Here is a 26,645-nt window from a genome sequence, read left to right on the forward strand (position 1 = left end):
TAACTCAGCACTCTTTTATGGGCGGTGAGAAAAATCCAGGGATGGGGGGGGCGAGAGGAGAATGGAGGCAGAGCGGGGGGGGGGGGGGGGTGAAGCTGAGGATGTGCAGGAAAGACGAGGGATAGAGGGATGGAGGAGGGGTGCAGAGAAAGACATGACAAGCTTATAACATGTTTTATGAATTAAAAGGCTGCAGCTCAATTTCTTTCATCCCCCCAGCCACCCCGACTCAGTAATCCCCCTGCCCTAGGGCCTGCACACACACACATCCACGGGTGATGGCACACACACACATACACAGATAGAGCTTGTGCGCTCACCGGCCTGATTGGTGGTGATGTTGATTGACAGCTGCTGGGCCGGGTAGGGGCTCTTGTTGGAGACGCCGTTGACGGCCTGCAGTACACAAAGATGGCAGCGTTCAGACGTTAAGGGTGTTTTCACGGAGCATTTTCTTCTCACACCTCAACCCCTCTGGAACAGGCCCCCGCTGTCGCCAGATGATCATCTGCTTTTAAAGCTGAGAGAAAGCTGCAGAATTCAGAAGACCATCGCCCGAAACCTGTGGAGAAACGACGCCCGAGGCCGAGGTCTCTCATTCACACATGGTTTGTAGACACAAGCATTCACCCTCCATTCCCACGCCATATGCTTGCTCTGAAATAGGGATCTCGGTTTCCTGTTGTCTTCAAGGTTCTCCTCTCCAAGGTTGAGAAGATGCAGAGTAGATCTGTTCTTCATTGCGTTCTAGGACAAGTAGAGAAGTTTCCTCCGCAGGAGGAAAAGCAGACGTCCTCCGATCCCCCGATCCTCCTCCAGACGTCCTTCAGGGTCCTCTGGCCTCCGTGGCCTCTCCAGAGGATGACTCAGTGTCTCCACAGCAGACTGACTGGAGATCAGGAAGCCCTGCTGCAGAAGACTCCCACCTCTGCCTGTGGTCCAGAAGAGAACGTGGCTCCCACCTCCTTTAAATCAACATATTTGTTTTTCGCACCGGTCCACCCTTGGTGATCCAATGGTCCTCCTGATGAGCTGAGAACTTATAATAAGAACTTTAATACCGGGAGGACATATTCACATCCCAAGAAGGTCCTCAGGAGTTGTTTATTTTCCAGATAGAGGGCGCTGTGCCGTGTTTTGATGAAGACCTGAGAGAGCAGACGGGAGGGGCTGCGTTCATATGGAGCTGCAGAGACAAGATTCCATCTGGGAGGAGACCTGGACTCAACCTGACCGGGTTAGCGGGTTAGCATGCTAGCTGCTTAGCTGCTTAGCACGATGCGATCCCTTTAAATTATCAATAACCAGTCTGTGTGTGCGTGTGTGACTGTTGTATGTTTTTGCACTCCAGGGTTTTGTGGTCTTTTCATCTCGCAGGCGTCACGTAAAGCTGCAAATCTAAAATAGCGGTGTGAATCAAAAGTGTGGTCCGGAGTGGAGGAGCGCCTCCGCATTGCTTAGCTTTGTCCTCCAGAGAAAAGATGGCCGTCCTGGCACCGTTCAGGAGTCAGGTGATCCTCATGGTCCTCCTTTAAATCTCTCAAAGCAACTGTCTTTGGTTAACAGCACACACATACACACACACACCGCAGGAGAAGTCAATACCTTCATGACCAACCTCTTTATAATCAGGTCATGGTGTTATATATTCATTTATCACTATCGATCCGTTCTCCCCGCGCCGCTCGGCTCCGGACAAAGATGATCCTCCGTGCCGAAGCAGATTATTATTCACACAAACAAACAAATGCAAACGGGTTTTCCATTAGCGGAGCCGCTAGAATTCTGACATTTACCTGCAGGCTTTTTCAAGCTGCCAACGGGACACATTTAGATTGCGTGACATTTGGAGTGCAGGATTGTCTGCAAAGGGAAAGAGGGAAGTACAAGCTTTTTTTTTTTTCCCCCTACGTAATTACAAGGCTGGCAACCTTGAATCAGCTGCTGTGAAAGCGGAGCTGCGTTGGGCTTCCACCACAGGCCCGGTCCGAGCTCGGGCTCAGCGTCCCGGCAGCCTTGGAGATGAAAAGACATGATGCAAATGCAGATTGTGCGAGGGGAAAAAAAAGCCCGTGTGTCAGCAAGCATCCTTGAGCATTAAACGGAATATCTGTCCGTCATCTGCATACTAAAACAGCTCGCCGAGCGTTGGGGGAGGAGGGCTCTGACTCTTTCATGTTGTGCGAGCGTACGAAGCCTGCGAGGATCGCGACGCTCCTCGACCACGTGGGAAGGGGAAAGGAGGTGAAAGCAGCCGCCGGTCTCACGGTCAGCAGGACCGACCGCAACTTTGCCCGCAATGACGAAACTCTACACTTGTGACAGAAGACGACCGCGAGAAGAAGCCTCTCCTGAAAGAGAAGACGAGGAGCGCATCAGTCTGCAGGGGGACAGACGTGGTCGGGGAGAAGGTGATGGCCTGAATGAAGCCGGGAGATTAGAGAAGGACCGTCGACACGTCTTACCGCAGAGCACCGAACAGCACGGAGGAGAAGATAAATCTAAGGCCTACCAGGATGTCGAAGGTGTAGGACGTGTGGGCCTGCAGCCTGCTGATCTCCACCCTGGTCCCCTTCAGGCCCTGCCTCCCCGGGACGTAGGCCACGCTGTCATCGCAGGGCTGGCAGGTCCGCCGATCGCTGCTTTGACAGCGGTGGCACAGGACCAGGTAGGACAGGTCCTCGCGGTGGCCGATGTCTCGAGGCGGGTGCCACTCCAGCAGCAGAGATGTCTGGTTGACCACGGAGACCAGGTTCCGGGGAGCCGACGGGACACCTGGAGACAGTAACGGCCATCGGGTGAAGATACAGTTCACACCAGCGCAGGAGAACGGAGAATCAGACTGTGCTCGTCAAGTTCGGTTCGTGCTTGGATTGGTCCATTTTTCTCACAGACAACAATCCCAATCTGTTTTCTGATCTCTTGATCGCCTGCTGTTCTTTGCATTTGGCCAACCTTTGACGAGCCTGAGTGCCGACCCTTGGGTATGCCAACCAATCGGTATGCCGACCCTTGGGTATGCCGAGCCATGGGTATGCCGACCCTTTGGTATGCCGAGCCATGGGTATGCCGAGCCATGGGTATGCCAACCCTTCGGAATGCCAACCCAATGGTATGCCGATCCTTCGGTATGCTGACCCATGGGTATGCTTCCTTGAGCACAAACACCAGTGAGTCATCAATCTCATGCCCGACGAGGAGCAGAGCATCCAACTGTCAGACACGGCCATCGAAAACTACTTCTCCTAAAAACATGGACTCGGATAAAATCAGACGATTCTCACTCTTCCTCCGGGATACCGTGAGCCCTCTCAAGCCCAGCATGACGGACCAGACAGGAGATGCCGTGAGCATCGGCCGTTCCCTCCCCGTTCATGTCAGAGTCTTCACCGGAACCTACATTTAACCCTTTTTGCACCACCGGGCGTACCTGTCCCGAGACGGAATCCCATCACCGCGGATCTTATGAACCCCGTCCTGGATCAACCCACTTCTCTCCTTAGACCAAGTCGGCGCTGGTCCACTCACTCATTCCCAAAGGCAACTTTCACTCACGTTCCTTTTCAGTCTGGTTTCCAGAAAACCACCGTACCTCTGAATGATGATAAGGATGATGAGGAACATGCTGATGAGTGATCATGGACGTGTATGGGATTTACAGTTTTTTTTTCCCAGGAAGAAAAAGCAAGAGAGAAAAACTGGAGCTGTCGCTTGGCGTGTTGCAGAGGCCGATGTGCAGGCTGTCCTGAGGCCGTACGTCCCGTTCCTCCTCCCGATCCTCGCCGGCGTGCCCGGACACCTGCTCGCTGCCTCCGAGGTGGCGTGGAGAGATGACCCCTTGTTTCTGCTCTCCCTCGAAACCGAGCCAAATCATGTCTGCGCATTGATGAGGGGGATCTGGGCCGCATCTGGTCGGGCGGCCCGACGCTCTGCTTCGAAGGTAGCAGGTGTTCTGGCCTCCACTTCATGAAAACTCACGCTTTTAGCTCCTCAACACGGGGCTGGCGATCTTTCCAGAGATATCTCTCAAATCCATCGCCGCTGCCCTGAGGCTGAGGGCTCCAAAAGAACGCCCCATGTGCTGATGCTGAGACGCTCGACACTAGGAAACACTTTGACTCCAGCATACCTTCATGCTTATGGAGAGCTGCTCCTCAAAAGCTCTGTTCTGGTCGTCTGCTCCGCTATTCCATGACTTCCATGAAGCCGTGTGGGGGCTGCTTCGTCCTCGGATCCGCTCAAACGTCCCGATCCGCTGCTGTCCAAACGGCTGACGAGCACACAGCAGCACAAACCGGTCCAGTTGAGTTTATATCGAACAGATTCAAGACAGAAGTCTTCCGTCACCCTCTATCCGTCTGAGGAAGGACGTTGGGAACATCAGCCTAGGAAGGTTCTCAATCCTGAAGATCCTGGTGAGTCGTTGTCAAGCCTTACGGCGGCAACTGGACCTCAGTGCAGGATGAACGGAATAGATGAACAAAAAACGGTGAATGCATAAATAAATAAATGTGGCGACCCTGGTTGGATTCCCTCTCTGTGTGGAGTCTCCATGTTCTACCCATGGGGTTCCTCAGGGTTCTCCGGGTTCCTCCCACAATCCAAATACATGCAGGAGGCTCACTGGAGACCCTGCGTTGACCCCTGATTGGTCCAGGGTGAACCTGCCTCTCGCCCAATCACAGCAGGGATAGACTCCAGCATCCATTCACAGACAATGAATGAATAAATGAATGAATAAATGAGGACTTTAGAAATAGTTTTCAGTTTAACCTCAAGTTCCAGGAGATGTTGTAAAGTGAACTCTCCATGAAATGCTTGAAGGGACTGGTTGTTTTTTAAACCCTCACACACACACACACACACACACACACACACACACACACACACACACAAACACACACACCACCATGCTCCACCAGCCTGGAACAAAGTGCAGGACACCCTAAACTTGTCAAGTGTAGACAAAGTGTTTCTATTCTCCAAAAACAAACGCAGTGTTGGGGTTTTATTTTCCTTTCTTCACAGAGACCTTCTCCCCGGACGAGGTGACGTCTTCATCGTGAACTTAACGAGCAGGAACAGCACGGAGGAATCTACTTATCTCTGTGATTTACTGCCTTCTATTATTCCAACCCAGAATAAATACTATTGCGTCAACAAGCCATGACAGCTACTTTCCCGGAGGTTCCCGGGTTTCCGGCTTCCCTCCTGGATTTGTGATTCCGCCCCACCTGATAGATGTCCATTCAACAGGGGATTTTACCAGCTCAGCTCCATGTGGCAAAAACAAACCCTGGAATATCGATAACGGATGACAGTCCCATGAACGCCAGGTTTGAAAACGGGCATTCAGTGATTGACTCTACAGCCCCGGTTCGTCTGCTGGCCCAACACACTAAGAGATGCGGCTCCACCCGAGAAGGTTCAAGGAACTGCAAACAGAGAAACTAGCTTGAAACAGACAGGAAGGCAGCCAGATGCTTTGAAAAACAGCGACACCCTCTCATCGGCGGTGTCAGGTCGAGGACGACCCGGTGGCAGCCGGACGACTGCGAGAAGCTCCGGGCTGTGGGTTTATGGGCCGCATGAGTCCAGCAAACACTGCTGAAGTCCAAATAGTGCTGCACGCCTCACACACACTTTGGACTTCCATCAGTTTTTTTTTTGTTTTTTTTTTGCAACTTTCTTTTGCAGCATCACCTGAAGTACCCGACACACACACACACACACACACACACAGCCGTACCTGTGCCGGCTGCAAGATGTGCTGAGGTAATGATTTTCTGTCAGCCGGCTCTCCCCACACCCGCGCTCACTCTTCCATCTCACTGATCTGATTTCACATCTGATGGAGTTTATACAGCATGTGGAACGAGGAGTCCTGACCCTCGGCTTCCCCAGTCGCCGGCTTCCTCTCCGCTTTGTTTGGAACAAACGCGCAGCTCAGCCTGTTTCTCGCCTGGAATCGTGAGAGCTGAGATAATTGGCGGGGGATTCGTTTTCTTCTCCCGGGCACAAATCAGCAACGCATCGTTCGAACGTCCTCTACAAAGAAGGCGCTTTTGGCCACGCCCCTAAGTGACCAGTAAGCACAGATACTTCCTGAAGGAAACACAGAGCTTGGGCGAGATGGCAGTCGATAGATTAAGGATAGTAAGCGAGAGAAAATGTAACAGAAGATAAAAAATAGAAAGAAACAACATCAGTATGAAGTGTTCTTTACCGTTGGCGGTGCACACGGGTCAATATGCTGATGGGAGAGGACACTGACGTCTTAACCCTTGAACGCTAAAGTTAAAATAAGTAACACCATCACTAACGCTGGGTATATTTTACTCAATACAATATCCTGGATAAAATACTGTGTTCATCAATTCATAGATGGGCCGATGGGAGGAGGGAAACAAACATACAATTAATAACATCAGAGAGCAGCCTGAAGCTACCCAAGGACACATAAAACTCAAACAATGGCAACAAAATGAAAATCACATGACAAGAATTGTGTGAGTGAAAATCACCCAACGTTAGTGTTCTAGGGTCAAAGTATGTCCAAGAATATAAAGATGAACGGCCGTGTCAAGAAATAGTCTCCAACTAAGGTAAACTCAAGCCTGTTGGCGAGGAAAACTCTGAATATTCCAATATTCAAGCCGCATTTCCCTATCCTTAACATCATCCATCCATTTTTTCGGTCATGGGGCGAGAGGCGGGGTCACACAACCATTCGCTCATTCATTTGGGGTCATTTTCCCATTTTTTTCCCCATTCCAGTGAACTTGCTGCGGGAGGAAACCCACACAAACTCCACACAGAAAGGAATCCAACCAGGGTCCTTTGTGCCGTGAGGCCGAAGAGCCGAACTTAACACTCCGCAGACTTTCAGTCTCCTATTCAATGGGTGAAAAAGACGCGGCGGCTTTTCTGCAGAAATACCGCCGTTTAAAGGTCACCGTTTGTGCATGAGATCCGTGCAGAGCGGCAGTTGTGTCTTTGCCAGTTCACCTGAGAGTCCAGGTCAGCTGGCACCACGCATCACACCAGCGCTCCACACACCGTCTAACTCTCAGAAACGGGAGATCAACCCCGCGGGAGAGCTTGGTGGAGAAACTGTGGAAGGCGAAAACCCAGCTGGAGTCAAAGTCGGCGAGGCTGGAAGGAGGTGCTGGTCTCCTTGGACTCTAATCCACTGATAGCGTGGAATAAATACCTGAATGAGCCGCAGCGTCGCTCCTTTCTATCCCCCAAAACATGTATCCAGGTCACCAGGATGTGCACATTAATATGCTGCTTACAAAGTGTGTGAGTGCACACACATTTTCGTGCATGCAACCACACACACACACACACACACACGTGCACGCGCAGATCGTTTCACAATTTAAAACGAGCTGCAGAGACAGTCCAAAAATTATTCATGTCTCAACCTACTTACACCGGCTCTCTGTGGAGCCGAGCGCCTGCCGTTTTCTAAACCCCATTCCTCATCTTGCAAAGGAATACGGCCCTTCAACATACTACACACACACACACACACACACACCGCAAAGCCAGAGGAGTGTGGCAGTGTTATTACTCACTGCTGCAAATCCCCACAATAAAGACGGGAGCTGCGCGGCGCGGTGACTTGAGTGAGGAGCACGGAGCTGGAGCTGGAGGACACACCAGAGCGCACGTGAGCTTCCAGTCTGAAGATGACATCTTCAGCTTTGGATTTCTCAAATTTCTGATATGCCACGTCAGCAGTTTGCCCTCTGTGTGAGGCAGCTTCAGAACACTCAGGTCACTGCCACCGCCATCTAATCCAGGGGGAATGTCTGTCTGTGTGTGTGTGTGTGTGTGTGTGTGTGTGTGTGTGTGTGTCGGGGACGCAGACTCACTCGTGCACACGTCCTCCGGTTTGTCCATGTCACCGCGGTAGTAGCCGTTGCGGCAGCCGCAGAGGGTGGCGGCCTCGATGGTGGAGCGACTGTTGAGCGGACACTGCTGACACAGGCCGGGCCCCTGGGACGACTTGAAGGTGCCCTGAGGACACGCTGGAGGGGAGGACAGCAGAGAAGATCACGGCTTCTGGTGGACATAAAACACAGTCTGCTGTTGGACCTGTATTTACACCCTTACGGGAATGATAAAGCTCTTGAAACATCTCCCGTTTAGCTGCAACCTCTGCGCAGGAGCGAACATCGGAACAGACTTTAAATATCCCAGCTTTAGCGGGCCGGCGAATGCAGCTGTCGTCCCCTGGCGTAGCGCAAAAATCCAAACACGAATACAAGGGCTGCGGAAGGAAGATTATATAACGCTACTTCAAGAGTTCCGGAGCTGCTGTTGAGTTGTATAAACATATACGTCGCGCGTCGTATCGAAATCTAATTACCTTCGACTGAGCAAATCCCTCTCATCTCTTATAAACATTCGAAAAATAAAAAGACGGGATTATAGGAGCCGGGAATTATCAGGAAACTAGCGAGCTGAGGACGAGCATGAGATTAGAGGAGGAAGACCTGAGGACGGACGTGAAAGAATCCAATCGGGAAAGTGATACATTTGAATCGTGTTCGGATCTTCACGAGCAGTCCTGATCTCGCCGTCGTCTCCGGCGCCCTCACAGGTTCATTGGGACGGAGCTGTTATGGCGTCTCCAGCCGGAGAGTCGCCTGCTCAAAGTGAAGAGGTGACCGGCAGGGGGAACTCGGGTTGGATGCTGTCTCCTGGTCAAGTCTGAGACACGACTGCAAACTCCAAACCTGCTCTACATTTTAACTGTTTCCAACCCGCCGTCTGTTTTTCCTCCCAAACAAAGAGTCGTCGGCGGCGGCGGCGGCGGCACGTCTGACAGCAGTGATCTCACACAACATTCAGATCCATGGACATCTGAGCACATCAGAAGACATCTGCAGCCTCTGGATCCAGACAGCTGAGAGCTCTGTTCTTTGCTTTGTTTCATCAAAACAGGAACTTCTCAGGCTGAAGCTGCCTTTTATACTCCAAAGCTAGGTTAGGAGTTTTTGGTTTCAACACATCATCTCAACATTTTTAGCATTATTATTATTATTATTATGACCATTATAATAATCGCAATTATGAAAATTATTGTGGTTATAATAATTGTTGTTGCTAAAATTATGCTTATTATTATCATTGCTATTGTTAAAATTATTATTATTATTATTATTAATTATAATTATTAATATTATCATTTATTATTATTGTTGTTATTATTATTGCTATGGCTGAAATTATTAGCATTATTATTTATTGTTATTGTTAAAATTATATTATTATTATTATTATTATTGTTATTACTTATTTAATATTATTATTATTACTAAGGCTAAAATTATTAGCATTCTTATTATTTTTCGAATTACAATTAGTATTATTATTTTCATTATTATTATTATTATATTGATATTGTTAAAATAAACTATTATTATTGCTATGGCTAAAATTATTATCATTATTATTATTTTTAAAATCATTATTATTATTATTGCTATTGTTAATATCATCATTAATATTATAATTCTTATCATCAACGGTAGCATATTCATGAAGACACAGGTTCTAGTAGGTTATAAATGTGTGGATGGGAGGAACCCATGGTGGAACAGTGAGGCTACGGGGCTGGAGATGGAGAAGGTGGAGGAGTTGAAGTACCGATGGGCAACAGTCCAGAACATTGGAGAGGGAGGAGAGGTTGGTGCAGGTTTGAACAGAAGAAAAGATGGAGAAGAAGGAGGAGAGAGCAGCCACGACGTCTGCTTTTGAGAGGCTGAGGAGAAGATTGGAGGTGGAGATGAAGATGTGGAGGTTTGTCTTTGGGAGTGAGGAGGATGGAGGACAGCAGGTTTGGATTGGCCATCTTTACCCTCTTCACGTGCACAGCGTGATCATACAGCTCACGTGGAGATCCACGCCACTCAGATCATCTCTGCACCTCCACATCTCAATACCTGTGTGCGTGTGTGTGTGTGTGTGTATTCTGAACAGGCAGAAAGACATCTGGCTTGTCAAGGTCATTTTTTCCAAAACCTTGCTATACACAAGGGGTGCGTCGCCATGGCAACAAGTCTGGTCCCCTCTCTGTCAGTTCTGGACACACCTCTGTGCACGCTCCTCCTTTTCGGTGTCCACGTGTGCACGGGTGCAAAACTGCTAACCCCTAAAACAGGTCAGGTGTGTGTGTGTGTGCGTGTGTGTGTGTGTGTACTTTGAATGTGATGCTTTTAATCATAAAAACAATGGCATTTGCAGCCCGTGATTCCAAACACGCCACCGTTGTTCCGAAGCTCCCTCTGAGCGTCTCCACGCCTCGACGAGGACGTTATTGCTTTTTAACGAGTGTGAAGGTGCTGAGACGCCGGCCTGCGCGGGGAGACCTCAGCTTCTTAAGCTTTATGGGAGCGGCGATTCCAGCGGGCGGCGTGGATGTGTTTACTGCGCGGCAGACACAAATTAGCGGGCGTTAGTCGGGGGGGGGGGTGAAAATGCTTTTGACGAGAATAAATCAAGCGAGTTGGTTTTTCTCTGCGGTTTGAAACGCAGCAAACAAAAGAGCGGCAATGTTTTTTGCGGACGGAATTTATTCCTGGGAGCCGCCGGCCAGCTGGGAAGCGTCACACCGCACACAGGCTGGGGACAATTGGATAAAGTTGGCATTCAGGCACATTGATCAATTATTAAAATGTGCATGCCTGTGTGTGTGTGTGTGTGTGTGTATGTATGTGTGTCTGTGTGTGTGTGTGGGGGGGGACTTAAAGCATGAAATCCACAGGAGGGGCAGGTTATATTTTTGGTGTATTAAATTGTAGAACCCTTTAAATAGGTTTAATCCCATTTGAATGACGATTTGTACACACACACACACACACACACACACACACACACTGTGAGGTGTGAGGCCAGTCTTTAGTTGAGCAACATGTCGATTCTTATCCAAGATAACCATCATTTCCTTCAGTTTGACACCAAGGTCCATGTTGGAGCCGTCTGACCCGAGAAGTCCCCCAAGGGCCTTTCCTCAGGACCGGCTGAGGTGTTTTCTGTGCTTTCTGGACTCCGAGGTCCCAGAATACGCTTTCAAAGGGGATCGACACCCATGAGGAACCGGGTCCTCCTGCTTGGTAAAGGGGGTCCACTCTGGACCTTCCCTGCACCTCACATTGCTTCCTGTCTTCCCACCTCCAGAAAGCCGGCCCTCTTAACATCGGCCCACCTTCAGAAGCCAGCTGGCGTCCAACACTTTGGGAGCCACGACGGTCCACGGCTTAATATTTGCTGGAAAAGGAAGTCCAGCTCATTGAATCCATGCTTTTAGCACAGGAAAGGACAATTATTCTGACAGCAGACTTTGAACCTGGTGCCAACACCTGCATGGACGCCACCAAGATAGATGCAGTTCTGCAGCACAACAACATGGTGGTGGGAGGGGGAGGTCTATGATAAAGCACCACCTTTCCCATCCGCAGCAGTAATGAGGCCAGGAGCTGTTATTACCGCTCACGCGGGAGAACGACCCCGCCTGGAAACACTCATTCAGCTCTGGACGCCTGTCGGACTGCCCGCTGGGCAAAGTCAGGCAAAAGGGACTCTCGCAGGGAAACATGGCACCCGCCTGCATACCTGACCTCAAGCAGATGGTCAGATCAGGTGTAGATTTAGGACGATGCGGTCTTGTTTGTGCGAATCGCCATCTCGGGGTCGGTCCCCTCGATCAGTCCACCTCGCATGCAGCCGCGAATCAGACCTGCATGCCCGACGGCAGGATGGAACTCGATGTCCGTGGTCGTTCCCAGGCCAGATGATCCAGTATCCACTCCTCTGACACCACACGCCTGCACATCCATTTACTCGAGCGTTCGCAGGGCCGCAGACAGAGACCCCTTCATACGTAACCTTCCACCATATAAGCTCCAGAGGGCAGCGCTAGGGAGGACGGCCCCTCTGGGAATGTTTCACAGAGTGTCGTAACGATGCGTTCAAAGACCCTCTGACAGTGTCGGACTTGATGACGGCGCTTTCACGTTCATCAGATTCCTGCACCGTCACACATCCAACGTGTTCCCTTCATTTTATCTCCATCCGTTTCTCCCATCCTGCCCTTGATTGGGCTTCTTTTTTTAAACTTACCTCTCATTCCCAGAGGAGACTTTTTTTTTTTTTTTTTTTTCAGTCCTTCCTCCTCCTCCTCCTCCTCTACTCCTCCTCTGACAGCCCAGGACTAATTCACAGGCGACTAATCTGGCCAGAACCCGCAAAACTAATTAACATGCAATGAAGTGGACTCACTTATCATTTCTACACGTGCACAGTCCTATTTATATACATATATCTCACACACTCTTGCTCTGCAGACCACACACACACACACACACACACACACACACACACACACACAGAATGGATGAGACTCTCCAGGGGACATAAGGAATGAGGGGCACTACTTTGCAGAGGAAATGGGGAAAGAGGGCAGATAAAAATGGAAAAGAGGCGCGGCAGAAGCAGGAGCCGCTTCTCCGTCAGCCTCGCCTGCTCCTGCCAACATCAGCAGGAGGAGCGCCGCTGACGCCGCCACCGCACCCGCACCCGTGGCAAAGACACATCTGGGAACAAACGAAGGATCGCCAGTGTGCCAAACTCTGGCCTCCATCCTGTCCCACAGCAGATAAAACCTTCTCCTTTCACACAGCGATCTCAGCCGGTCTGAGCTGGATGTTCTCCCACTTTGATTTCCAGCCGCTGTCCGGTTTGTACCTGAGAGGTGCGGGCCCGGGCTACACCCTACAAACTGTCCACGCCGAGATGTGATGCTAAGCTAACAACCGCAGCCTGGTTCAACCGGAGGCGCTTCCTCGTAAAACGGCCTCCACTTGCGCAGCCGACCAGACGAGGCGCGAGCCGAACCCTGGGGAGTCGCTGGCATGCAAACCAGGGGATTGAACCACCGCCGCCTTAGATGCCGGACATCTCGGAGAAGGGACAGCTAGTCTACGGCAGCACCCGTGCAGGTTCGGGACGTCAGGCTCAAAAGAAGGAAAGGAAGTGAACCAGAAGTGATCAGGACACACACCGAGCCTCCACGGAAGCCGCCCGGAACTGAGGCTCTCGTCGATTTTGTCCACGCCTCACTTCCACAGGTAGAACAGGTCGTCTCTTGATGACACGAAATACAGACGAGAACACGGCCGAGACCAGGAGGACGTCTTTGCCTGGCCGAGAAGCTCCTGCTGCCTTGAACGGGGCCCAGCGGGAGCCTCCCCGGTGGCTGCTGTGTTCACTGAAAACACGAAATCTTCAGAGAAGCGCTTTTTAATTGGACTCCGAGCAGCAGAGCTTCTGCTTTCCAAGCAGCAGGTGAGTCGCGGGATCAATAACCCGTAATGAGCCGTTTGTTGTTTCTTCTTTGGGTGATAATAAACCAGGGATAACACCAAAATCTCCTCTGTGAAAGCCTATTGATGGCTGAGCAGGAGCCCCGCCCCCCTCCACAGCCGCCACTTCTCGACTCCATCTGAAGCTAAGAGGCTAAGCTAACAGGGGTCTGACGGCCGCGGGATGTTTGCCGTTCACCGTGAAATCAAACGTTTTCTATTTTCTTCCACGTGCCTGAAAGACCTCGCCACAGTTCCCTGCGCCCAAGACCTTGGCGGCCAAAAACCCGGCCGCTAAGGCGGATCGCCCGTTTGCCAGATATGGATTTGCCGCCTTTATCATCCACTCGTGTGACTGGTGTGCGGTGTCTGCCGCCGGCAAGGTCGTCGGAGAGTATTTGATCGAGCCGATACGCCGTAACGCTTCCCAAGATTTGGTCCGATTGTCTCCTTTATGGGCACATTTTGAGATTTACCTCGACACAGGTTGCCATTGTCCGGTTCGTAACCCCCCTTGCAGCTGCAGCTGCCGATGGGAACCATCCACTCCCCGTCGCCGTTGCAGTACAGCTTGATGGGCACGTCCACCTCCTCGGCGTTGGGAATGCAGCTTCCTCTGGCGATGACTAAGGAGGTGGATTCTGCTCCGGTAAGCGTCTGCACGGCATCAGAGTAAACACAGGGGCTATCGACGAGTCCGCAGCTCCCCGTGACATAACGGCGGCGGATCCTGCTCGTACCTCTGGGAAGAAGGCAAAGTTCTGCACAATGCTGGGGCATTTTTTGTAGAACACCCTGACGGCCAAGAGGGACATGCAGGCTCCCAGATCCTGGAAGGCCAGGTGGAAGCCTTTGCCTTTGGAGAGAGGCCCGAAGCTCCGGACCTCGGTGTTCACCTTCATCAGCCTCCCCCCGAAGTCCACCTGGGAGAAGCTCTCGTCTGCAGCAATGGTGTCCACCTGTGGCGTAGACAGAAGCAGAGGAGGAGGAAGGGGAAAGAAGAGCAAAATTAGAAGGTGGAGATTCCTTTCGGCTTGAGTTTTTGTCCTCCCTCCGCGGTGCAAACACAACGGCTGCCATCCCGGTATTTTCCGCTGCCTGACCTGGGCGATCCGCCGGGATCCGCGGCCTAGCTCGCCTCTGTCCGCTCACGCAGGAAATACGATTTGAGAGAAGCTAAAACTATGTGAAGCTCAATTTACCGCATTGAAACAACTTTGGAGTCAACACTTTAACATCTTCTATTTTCCAGGGAGTTTACTTGGAAATACCTTTTTGGCACTGATGAGCTTAAAGTAAGATTTCTATCTGAACAAGAAGAGCGGGGCACCCTGTGTATTCTTATTTTTATGAGTACATGAAGCATTTGAGTTGTATTGAAGTAGGCTAACGCTGGTGATCTTGAACCACTTCTGCAAATCTTCTCCATCCTGTTACCATCTTCACTTTTGCATTTCAAGTGTCCACTAACAGCTGCGGTTTTTTTGCGTGGTCTTTATATGACTGTGTGCCCGTAGCCACGGCTAGTCAGTGTTTTGTAGACGTGTTGAAGATGCCTTTACCGTGCAGCGTTCCGTCCACGGCAGCCACGGGACGGAGGCCGCCCCCGATGAACGTCCCCAAATAGTTGGGCTGTGTTTACTACGTTGTGATAATGTGACCAAAATAAATGAGATTTACACCTCCCTTCACGCTACAGGAGTGTGTGAATTATGTGTGTGTTCCTGCAGAGCGCGGTTTAGTCCGTCCTCTGGCCGCGCTCCACCGTGGGCATCCATGTGCCACTTCTCGCGCCGCCAGGCGCCAAAAACATCTCGCGGTCCGTTGCCGACTAAGAGCGGCCCTCTGTGCTGCTTTCAAATGCCAATTGAAGAGCGCCCTCTCCACCCCCCGCCCGTCTACTCAAACAACCCACGGTATGTACCTTTAGGAAGGGGGCGTTGGCCCAGTACTCCACCCCCTTGATGCTCTCCGACACCGTCCTGTCCGTCTCCAGGTAGTAGAGGTTGAAGGTCTCCTTGCAGGAGCCCAGGACGCTGGGGATGGAGGCGCAGTCCCTCACGGTGAAGCGGATCTCCACGTAGATCCGCTGCGCCGCCCTCCGGTCCACGTAGGTAGTGAGGAGCCAGTTGTTCTGGCTGGGCTCGAACACGTTGCACACCTGGTACGTCCTGATGGTGTTGAGGTTCTCGTCGTAGCCGCTCACCTCCTCCCACTGGTGAATGCCGGGCGGGGGGGGGGGACAACATGATGAATGGGTTCAGCGAGCCCTGACACAAATGAAACCTTCTCCTCCACTCCTTCACATGGTGTCTCCTCCCTTCCTCTATCACTTTTAGTCACCTCCCTACCTGGTCCTGAGCTGCAGAGGGACGGCCATTCATCACAATTAGCACCGCTCAACTTGCTTGCACGCACACACTCGTGCAATATGGCAGAACCGAAGCAAGCATTTAAAATGACTTCCTGTTCTTTTCTATTCAAATGCCTTCCTTTGTCCCCCCCACCCTTTCCCCCCATCGTCCATTGGAATCCACTCAATTGTCCATCAATAGCAGTTAATTGGTGTCACCTTGCCACTGTAATTAACATTTTGACAGACTCGTTAATGGAGCACTGTAAAGTGTACTCAAACTGCTTACCCCCAGGGTACACACACACACACACACACATACACACACAGCATGCCATAGCAAATTGTTCTTACCCCATTGGCAGGGAATGATATCCAGCCAAGCTCCGCCGTTGCTGTCCTTGTATCCATCACCGTCTCTGTCAGACAGGGGGGAGGACGACAACAGGTAAGCGCTTCTTTGCAGAGCGAGTCCAGACGCTTTACGTAGGCAGTCCCCCGCTCCAGAAATAACAAAAGGTTTACACCTTCTCTCCTTCTCACTTTCCTGGACGATACTGTCGCAAATGAGCGAGACTGAGAAAAAGCTCTGCCTCGGAGGTCCAGCGGGGAGGGGGGGCCTCCAAAGAAGGGACCGGGATGTTTTTTGATGGCTGCTGTCATAGGAAAGGAGAGGGGAGGGAGGGTCGGTCGGGTCGAGCGCGGTGGCATCTTCAGACGCGAGTAGCAGTAGGTTTCCAAATCAGCGAGCCACTTGGTGAACACATGAACTTCAAAGCTGTGCAAAGATCAGGAGCCTCTGGCTTTTCTGACAAGTCAAAGGTTCCAGCGCAGCCAAACGCTGTGTCAGAAAAGATCCAGATAGGTGTCATGTGCAAGGTTATTGACACTGTTTACCTTCATGCCTCCAGTACACTACGCCAACACTACATCTATGTGCTACACCCATGTACTACACCTCTCTACCACAGCTATGTACTATACCTTTGTACAACACCCATGTACAACACTTCTGTACCACTGATATGTACTACACCTCTGTACCACACTTCTGTACCATAACCATGCTCGACACCTCTGTACTACACCCGTGTGCTGCACCTCTGTACCACACCCATGTACTACACCTCTGTGCCACTCCTATGTGCTACACCTATGTGATACACCAATGTACTACACCTCTTTACCACATCTATGTGCTACACCTCTGTACTACACCTCTGTACCACACCTCTGTACTACACCCATGTACTAGACCTCTGTACCATTCCTATGTGCTAGACCTATGTGATACACCCATGTACTACACCTCTTTACCACACCTATGTACTACACCTCTGTACCGCACCTCTCTACCATTCCCATGTACTAAACCTCTGTACTACACCTCTTTACCAAACCCATGTACTACACCTCTGTACTACACCCATGTGCTACCCCTCTATACCACACCTCTGTGCTCGGCCTCTGTGCTGCAACTCTTCTGACTGTAACCCTTCTGCCGTCAGAGCAACAAAGAGCAGTGATCACAGCCTTTCCAGCGGCGGTAAAACATGGCGAGTTGTTCGGGGTTCAGGAGGGGAAATCAAATGAAAATTACAAGCCGATGCAGTTACTGAACAGAAGCGCGGCAATTAAATCGACCGGCGGTGCTGAGCGTGTGCGGCGCCGCCATGATTTAGGTGGCGCTAATCACTTAGCATCCCACCTGAAGCCGCTCGGCGAGCCCCACCTGCTGCAGCGGCTGCACGCTAACCTGACACGCTGATTAAATCTTCACTGTGTGAGACAGCGAGGTGTCAGAGGGACGCCGGGCTGGATATTTCATTTCACCGTTCAGGGGCGGGGGCAATAAATTTCTCAAGAGCAATTCCTGAAGGTGAAGGCGCAAAACTAGTGTTTTATTAAATGTATATAGACGGAACCCTCGGGGCGAAGAGGAATTATTACTATTCCGCTCCCAAATGAATTGCATTTTGGCCGTGTGAACAGGCTCTAAGACGCCGGCAGTCGGCGGACGCATCGGAGGTGGAGGAAATGGTTTCTGTGGAGGACCAACGAGTCTCCAGGTGCTCCGACCAATCTTTAATCTGTAGATTTCAAGTTAAAAATACATGCTGTGGATTGTGCGGCCAAGATACACAGCCTCCCTGGTTCTCAATAACATCTGAACCTGATTCATCCACTGCTTTTATAGTGTTATTAGCTGAGCTCTCAAAACACTCTTGTTAAAAACCGACTCTCTTGTTCATCCAACACGCTGGAGGTCGGCGTGTGCGTGTGGTGTGTGTGTGTAATGCACGTGGCATGCCTCGTTTCTCCATAGTTTCCACAAGACAGCGAATCACGCTGATTGGTCCCCCAATGCATGGGTTGGTTAGTTAGGTGGTCGGTTACCCGTGGAGGCAGAACTCCCAAGGCCGGATTTCAGACAAAGCGCGTCGACCCTTCTCAACGTGCAGCTGAGAGAAGCACGATGTCAAGGAAACCTGGTGGTTCGTGCTGCGAGGGGACAAAAGAGAGGCGCTAACGAGAGGCGGCAGTCAGCGAGCTTCCTGAATGCAGCCGTGCCCGACGTCTCTGTGGGACCGGGGATGGAGATCACGTGGAAATAATGAGCAGTCCCTCTTCTGACCACAGAGGCGCGTACGAAAACGGATGACGCTCGCGGTTCGGTTCCATTATCGATCCTCATTGGGGAAACCCGGAGGGGCTGAAATTGCGGGTCCGCTTTGGACCGTACGGCGGCGTCGTGTTATTGCCGCTGACAGATGTGGAGCGTGAAGAGGAGATGTGTGATGTTTGGTTCCTTTCAGCTCATTCAGCCGAACACAAACACAGATCGATTATGTTTTTTCACAACATCCGGGCCCGCCGTCCCACTTTAGATCCCCGTCGAGCGAGCGGCTCGGCGGACGGCATCGGAAGCGCCCGCGCCGGCTCGGCCCGGCTTCAATCTTATGAAGATCAGCGAATGTTGTTGTTTCAGAGTCAGAGTCCAAGCCGGAGTGGAGGAAGCGAGGGCCTGGGGAACCGACCAGCTTCTCCGTGCATCTTTAGACCTGAAGGCAGAACCGACCCCCTCCTTCTTGGACACTGCGGAGGTGTGCGATATGAGCTGGAGGTCGCTTGGAAAAGGGATCAATCCAATCTGGAGGTCCTGCCGTTGAGCAAGACACCGAACCCCTGACTGTGGCTCGAGACTGGGCTTTTCCTTCTTCTTCTCCTTCCCTTTCTTTCTGGTCTCCGATGGCTGAGCGTGAACCAAACCTCTCGGCTGCTCCGTTCTGATTGGACGACCTGACGTCCTCCGCGCACTGAGCCTTTGTAATGAAACATGGCGAGAAGATCCGCCGACATGGCACCGCGAGGCAGCCGCCGGCAAACAACCCCCTTGATTCTTGACATGCTCTCCTCTTCTGTCACCCCGCTTCTCATTATCTCCTCTCCTTCTCGTCACACCCCCTCCTCCATCCTCTGCCGGTGCTTTTATCCACCCCCCCCCCCCCCGACACTTTAGGGTGCTTCTGTCTTTTTTTCGGTCGGTATTCTAGCCTAATTACAGCAGAACCCGCTTTTCCAGCCCCTCCCGGGAACGGAGGTCGTTTGGGAAAATGAAATGCGCGTCACGCGAAAGCCGAGCCGAGGATCTGAGATCTGAGCGCGGTCGCATTCAAAGGGGAACAACTGTCGGCGTCTAATTTGTAGCTTCGGCGCGTTTAGTGTCTCTGATCGCGGCGTCGCACCGAGCCGAGGTCTTTGTGCCGACGAGAGGGCGCGGCTTCGGGGAAACAATACAAAAAGATGTCAACGCCGCCGTATCGGAAGTGCCCCGTCGCCGACGAGCTCCTCCGGCCGGCTTCTTCCCTCTCCGAGGAAAACGACGGCTGTGAGCAGACCGTCGCGTTTCTAAACGTCACCGTCGATGAGTATTTTCAAATCAACCGCTCCGGGAGCTCTGAGGAACGTTGTTTGACGGGCTATCGAAGTCCACGAGTTTAGCTGGAATCTACAGATTTATTTTCTGTCTTAAAAAAACTAAAATGACTATCAAGAAATATATTATGTAACATTTACAACCCCGTCTTTGAAAACGATGAAATTATTTATCGTATTTTCCGAGAAACCGAGCTAGCGCCTGGGGTCAAGGTCCGAAAACAAATTATCCATCGAGCCCGTAAGTACATTTCGAGAGCGCTTTCAACGAGGACGCGATAAGCGTGATCTTCGCGTACCGAGGCGTCGGCAGCGGGCGCAGACTTCTCCCCTTGCGATGCGGTACTTCCAGCCCACCTCTGCGTGGATTCCCAGCTGAAACCGGAGGAGGTCTAATCACAGCGAAGGTAGCCTTGTAGCTGAAGGTCTATTCTGGGCTTATCTTCTCATCAGTCTAATTAACAGCACACAACTCTCGCCGCATAATAGGGTCTACTCCGCCGACGGCCTAATTACTTTTGACATATCGGAAGCCGCGTCGGTTCCCGCCCCGCCCCCCGCCGAGCGGCGCCCCCTTGACCCGACGGATGGAACCTCAGCGAAGTACCAGCGGAGGAAACAGCGGCTAAATCTGGGCCATCTTGCAGCGGTCAACAAGTCCTTGTTGGGGCTCGCAGGGGAAACATGGAAAAGCTTTTCCCGCGTGATGCCTGCACGCGGCCGGTCCAGTGGCAAGTGAGGTAAGGTCATCTTATGTGAAGTAACCATGCATGTTTTAACCGGGTCGGACGGCCGCGGGAACACAGATCTTTCTTGATACGTCTGCCTGTGTGAGTCTGTGTTTGTGTTGCGTACGCACAGCGTGAGCCGGGGCCCAGGTTCATAACATGCACCGGCCACACGCTAAACTCGCTAAAAGCCCCCCGGAGTGGAAGAGGTCAGGACGCCCGCGGAGACAGATGCTGACCAATCGGGCGTCGGAGCAGAAGGACACGGCATCTCGGGAAGACGTCTGGGTCAGGAGGCGCGCGCGCGCCGTTCAGGAAACTCAAGCCCGGTCCACGCGTGCATCTCAGAAGATAACACAAACCCTTCTGCGCAACAGAGAAACATATTTCTTTGGGGTCACGCTGGTTAACACAACCTCTGAGAAGATGTCATGGGTCCAGTTCCTCCTCTGGAGTGATGCTAGCTGTTTCGGTATGCTAGCAGCCTCATGGCTAACTGATCCGCAGAGCCGCGAGAGACCCGCTCCCACAACAAGCCAGCCTGGTGTCCTTCTGCTCTGGTCTTGCAGGTGTTGCGGGAGGTTCCCTTCATCTCCTCTGAGCAGACGCAGACTGTCCGAGAACTATTATGGGATTGTAAGACATGTGAAGCGGGCGTGGTCGGTGTGATTTATCTGCGCGGGGCAGAAGGTTGTGCAGTGATGGACAGTTTGGACGATGAACTAAGGTGTATGAAGAGCCACGTATCATCCAGAGAGGCGTAAGAAGACACGCAGGTGACCATTAGTCCACAAAAAGTCCAAACGGCACCGTCCACCTGGCTGTGGAGGTTCCACACTCACATTCGACACCATGAAACGTGACACGTGACACTGCCATGACCCGGGTCTCGTTTCGCAAAACAAAGCCCTGAAAGAGGAGGAAGAGCGAGTTTGTCCCTCTGCTTGCGGATCAGATCATCCGGAAACCTCCGCCAAACATCTGCACCTCCCTGTCTCTGCAACGACGGTGGAAAATTCAGACAAAGGGAGATGTTTGTGTCTGCAATACCTTTGAACACCGAGAGGAGCAGAAGGGAGGAAAAGAACCACAGGAAGCAGATCCTGCTTTTCACCCCGGGGTGGAGAAGGTCCTCCCGAGCCCCGCTGAGCTCACGCAGCCCGCAAAGTCTCAGCCAATCATTTCCTCACTCGACATCCCACTGAAGCCCGCGCCGGCGGGCTGGAGTCAGAAAAGAGCCCACTCAGCAGCTCAGAAACACCGCGAATCAGCGAAAAAACAGGCCATGACTATGTAACAGCGGATCGAGAAGAAGCCGGAGACGCTGCCGCGGAGTAACCTCACAGGACCGAAGCGGGTCGGCCTTCATTTGGATTCCTTGCCCGTTTTCACGTTAAAGCTTGGAAAGGGTGTCCACCAGCACCGGCGAGGAGCTGCGGAACCGGAAGAGGAGAAGAAAAAAAGAAGACGCGGCCGTCCGATTTGACGATTTTCAAATTTAAACTCGTTTCTCCGCAAACGCACAAATCACACGTGGATTCCAGGACTCGTCCGACAGCCGTTTAATTAACCATGATAAAGCGTCAGTCGTGAAAATGTGAGCCTTATCAATCTCGTTGAGCTTCACCGTGTTGTGGCAGCCACATCCCATAGCATCCCACAACATCTGCATCCATTCATCAGGCGGCGGGCCGTTATCAGTCGTGCTGCAGTTGCGGCTGAACCGGAGCATCGGGAAAAGAGCATGTACCGCTTTGGGCAAAATTCAAACCTTTCCGCCGGTTGTTCAAAAGCAGATTTCGTGTTGCGGCGTTGTCTGCGAGGAGCGCCGTCTCTCGGGGGCGGAGATGTTCGGATAAAACGTCAGGGTGGAGGCTGGAAAGCAGGCTCGCGGAGCAGTTCTCTTAACAAAAGCATGATTATTCGCCGATGTCTCTGAAGGCCGTCTTCCAGCTCATGTCTGGATCTGACTGCAGGTGGAGGCTGTGGTGAGGATCTAACGGGGGTTCTTTATCCATCCGTCTTGTTGCGGCGCATAGGCAGATTCTTTCTATCCGCCTGAGGGTCTTCAGAGCCAACCGCTGGATGGAAACCATCGATTCCAGGTGATCGGACCTGCTTGCGCCCCCGGTGGACACGTGGCGCTACAGCGGTGCGTCACGTTTTACTAATACCTGTTTTCTGAGGAGTCTGATTTCATTCTTAGAAGTTTGCACTGCCGATAGATGCATCCCCTTGTTCTATTTTCCTCCTTTTTCTGATCGGCGGGCCGTTTTCGGGTTCAAACGTCTCTTTCCGTTTGCACGAACGGCAGGGTACTTTGAGGAGATGGGATCCCGTCCTCTGTGAAGTGTCTGCTGATGCCTTTTGTAAAATCCATGTCTATTCAGGAAGTCACAGGAGGGGTCTGGACGTGCGTCCGGAAGACAATAAAAGCTGTCGATCTCCAACCGAGGCGCGGCGTCGCTGAGATTTCGCCGCTAATGAATGACGGCAATGCATCTCCGATCATCTTCGGGTCGTCTGTTTCCAATGTTCTAGAACAACGTCGACCAAGACCTCGGTCACTTACAGCGTGAGTTTTTTCTGTGTTCAAAGACCCAGTGGGTTTCCATCTTCCGGAAGGTCTGGCGTGAGAGGAAACGCGAGGCAGGTTTGCCCTCACGGCCCGCCGGCCCCAGACGATCGGGTGCCAGCAGGTTCCGCTTCCTGTTGACGCTGCAGAACGCCTGTTTGTGAACTTCAGCATTTCCTCTGACGTTTCTTTGAGCTAAATGAGGCTTTGCGCCTCTGGGGGTGTTTGCGGTGTCAGCCGGAGACTCGCCCGTCTTATTTACGCACCCCCGAAGGGCACTGAGGAACCTTGAGGATCGGAGAGCCGACAGAACGCCGGCGAATATGCAAAACAGGAAGCTGAGAAAAATCGCCCGAGGCCGTGTTTCTTTAAACCCAAGAAACGATCTTCTTGGAGGTCGGCGACCCCGTTTACGTGGTCGTCTTCAAACGGTTTGAGCTCCGCTTCGGTCGCCGGGACCCGGAGCGGCCGGAGGTTTGCGGGTGAAACGCTGGCCGGCGTCAGACTGGGGAGTCACTGTGAGGCGCCGCCCGCCGCTCACAGCAATAAGCGACACCCGCGGGTTCCCAAACCCTGGCGGAGGAGCCTTGAATGACTGGTGGACTCCAGGTGAGAGTCACACAGCAATACAGGAAATAAACGTAGGAAGCGGTTCTGACAGATCTGTGATGTAAAGCTGGACTCCTCCTCTAACTTCCAGCCCACCTGCAGGGCAGCAACACTGAGAATCACACCTTCAGTTTCCATCTTCACACCCATCACTCCACCTGACGCTCCTTTCACCTCCACAACATTCCCCACAAACCCCTTCCAGATAGCTCCTACTCAAGTTCTCCCGCTCCCGGGCTTCCGTCCGAACCGCCTTTCCTCCCGGTCTCCCGGTCGCAGCATCTCCACCTTCCTCCCCCGCATCATTTCAACCGGCCCTCGACGTTCACGGCCTCCGCTCCGCTGAATGCTGAAAAGGTTTTCTTGAATAACGGTCATGAAAATAAAACCCCTTTGGAATGAAGACTTTCAGAAAAGGATTGAAATCTTTTCCAAATATTCATTCATAAAGTAATGACCAAATCTGTAAAGTAATCTGACCATATCTGTCAGATTTAAAAACAGCTTTTTTCCAACAGCTATACGGACTTTGAACAAATCACCGTCTTGATGTGTGATGTGTCCCGTCTGCTTGGCTTGATTTTCTGTCCGTAGTGTATTGTTGACGATGGAACTGACACAGGAGAGATGTGAGCATTATGTGCTGTACCGGAAACAAATTCCACCAACACTGTTGCGTGGCCTAAATAAATGATTCTGATTCTGATGAGAAGAATTTAGAGATATTCTGTTGAAATTCTGTTTTCAAATCCTGGGATTCTGAGAATTTCTAAGCCAAGTGTCTTCCCTGTCGCCTACAGCAGGATGAGCTGATCGCAGCTGATTCAGTCATTTGGAGAGAAGATGCTTTTTAGCTGCGATGGCCGGAGGACATCGATTTCTCCGTCTGCGACGCGGTTTGGCGTCGGGCAAACCGCTCCGACAATGGCAGCCACATACAGCCGAGGACACCCTTCCTCCTCTTCCCCCTCCTTCCTCTTCACCCCCCCCCCCCTTCCACCGCCTCCGCCTTCCTCCATGGTGTCTCCGTCCCCACCCTCCGCTCTCACCTCACGTCTCATCCCTCTTTCACAGCCTTGACCTAGAAAATTTGTGGTGTCATGATTTCTCCAGGACACGCTCATCACCGCTGACGAGGTGTGGGGGGGGGGGTGATATTCCTCCCGCGCCCGCCAGATATTGTCCATTGATTCTCCGATCCTGTGTTTCTGTTTGTTCCGATCAAACTCCGCACGGGATCTGCAGAGCTGCGGGAAAATCGACCGGCACGCCGTTTATTCACCAGGGGTTCATATAGGTTACATTCTATATATGACATATATTACATTCTCAAAAAGATGGAAACTACCCGCCACACCGGAGGCTCAGCGCCGCAAATATACGGAGATGCTGGGTTGTTAGCGACGAGTCCCAGCAGGACAAGCCACCTGTTGTCCGTCGCTGAATGGGAACAGCGAAGGCCGGAATGCGGCGTTCGTCCCTCGGACAGCCCGGAGGCAGCGGCTGCAGGAGCCCACGCTTTCCCTCTCCGTAAACGAATATTTCACTAATATCCACAGTAAAAGGACTTCTGGCTCACAGGCCCGGGCCCTGAAGATGCTGGACGAATGGCACCAGCGGGGAAGCTTTCACCTCATGATTAATGCATGATTTCTGATCCAATGCCATTTGAAAGCCCTGTTTTCTGCTGCGTTTACTCCGCATTTGTCTGTTCTGTCTGGCCTTTACCGAGGTCAGACTGTGTCTGGGCGCCGGACGCGGTGCGGTTGGCGGCGCTGAGGACGCAAGGCGAGGTGGGTTTGACAGGGTGGAAGCGTGAGACCCAACACTATCAATTATTGATGGCGGTCGGCAAGATATAGCTTTGTTAGTGGCTCTTAATGTCAGTCCGAATTAACCTTTTTCAATCGACGCGCCGCCGCAGCGACATTAGAAAGGGTCCTGAGACTGCGGTCCCGAGGCTGAGCTCCGATGCTCCCGCTAACTCCAACACTAAGAGCTAAAGTCACATCGTGCAAGATTTTTTTTTTTTCTTATTGGGTGACTTGTTCTTCTCATGCATATCTGCCAAGTCTATTTCAGTCTCAGCACATCCTGTGCGCACACACAGCTGCAACAGGCTATCTTTGTCCTCCTCCGTCGTCCGCAGGCAACAAACGCCGCCGGGAAAACAAACGCTCAGGTGGAGCCATTTACAGGCGGACGAATGGCGAAACCTTTGCTCCGACCATCCGTTATCGCCAGATAACAGCCTGGCTCCGCTGGCAGCCTGCATCCCCGAGCCAGAAGGCCGGAGCAACGGGACACTTTATCTGTCAGAGGGCGGTGCGGGTTCCGAGGGGGGCGCCTCCCAACTCGAGGTCGGATTACACCCATATTTACACAACAGTCCGGCTACGCTGTCTGTGCGCACGTCGTCACCCTCCACACCGCCTCTTCTCTGTCTTTGAGCGTCTGACTACGAGCTAACAAGATGCTAAGGGCTGATGCGAACCCGTCAGATGTGCAACATGGCGTCGGCTTCGTTCGCCCCGAACCCGTCGGCCGAGCGCTCGCCAATCATCTGCGCGACATACGGACACCGAAGACCGTCCGCTAGCTCTTTTGCTTGTCACCCGGAGACAAACAGCCCTTCATTTACAGATAGTCTCGACCAACTTGTGAAATTATGAGCTAGCCGACCAGCAAGCCCGCCTGGACTGTGGGAGGAACGAGTCGAGGAACCCCACGCAGACACGGCGAGCACACGGAGACTCTACGCAGGAAGTCCTCCCCATCCTCTTCCTCCCAGGGGCGAGCAGATCCTCATTCGCATCTTGACAGCCGGGGAGTTTTTCGCCGTAGCCAGACTCACACCCCGGTAAATAAGAAGACGCCGATGCTCCCGGGAGCGTCCCGGTCGGCCTCCGAGCTGCCAGTCAGGAGAGAGACGGCGGGGGAGGGGAACGGGAGCGGCGGCATCCACGGCAAAGATCTCGCCATCAAACACGCCGGCCTTCAAATGCTTTATCAAATCAGCGTGGAGCGCATATATATTTATATGTGTATTTCTGTTCACACTGCAAAGT

At 52.1% G+C, this 26,645-nt stretch overlaps 1 protein-coding gene across 3 annotated transcripts in view; it reads right to left on the bottom strand.

Annotated features, from left to right (window-relative positions):
- LOC147225516 (ephrin type-B receptor 1-like) overlaps positions 1-26,645 on the bottom strand; it is a 67,709-nt gene that overhangs the window by 26,344 nt on the left and 14,720 nt on the right. For all 3 annotated transcript variants that reach the window (XR_015107315.1, XM_086162441.1, XM_086162440.1), the window contains exons 2-8: positions 16,084-16,148; positions 15,301-15,591; positions 14,117-14,335; positions 13,853-14,033; positions 7,884-8,039; positions 2,513-2,775; positions 321-396 (exon numbers count right to left, since the gene is read on the bottom strand). Coding sequence is in view for 2 of the 3 variants with exons in the window: in XM_086162441.1 (XP_086018567.1) it covers positions 321-396; positions 2,513-2,775; positions 7,884-8,039; positions 13,853-14,033; positions 14,117-14,335; positions 15,301-15,591; positions 16,084-16,148 (1,251 nt within the window). In the remaining variant the exon portion in view is untranslated. The remainder of the gene's footprint in view (positions 1-320; positions 397-2,512; positions 2,776-7,883; positions 8,040-13,852; positions 14,034-14,116; positions 14,336-15,300; positions 15,592-16,083; positions 16,149-26,645) is intronic.

This window comes from Fistularia commersonii, chromosome 16 (assembly GCF_037954325.1).
Source record: "Fistularia commersonii isolate RoL2024-O1a breed Wild chromosome 16, RoL_Fcom_v1.0, whole genome shotgun sequence".
In the NCBI taxonomy this organism is placed as follows: Eukaryota; Metazoa; Chordata; class Actinopteri; order Syngnathiformes; family Fistulariidae; genus Fistularia; species Fistularia commersonii.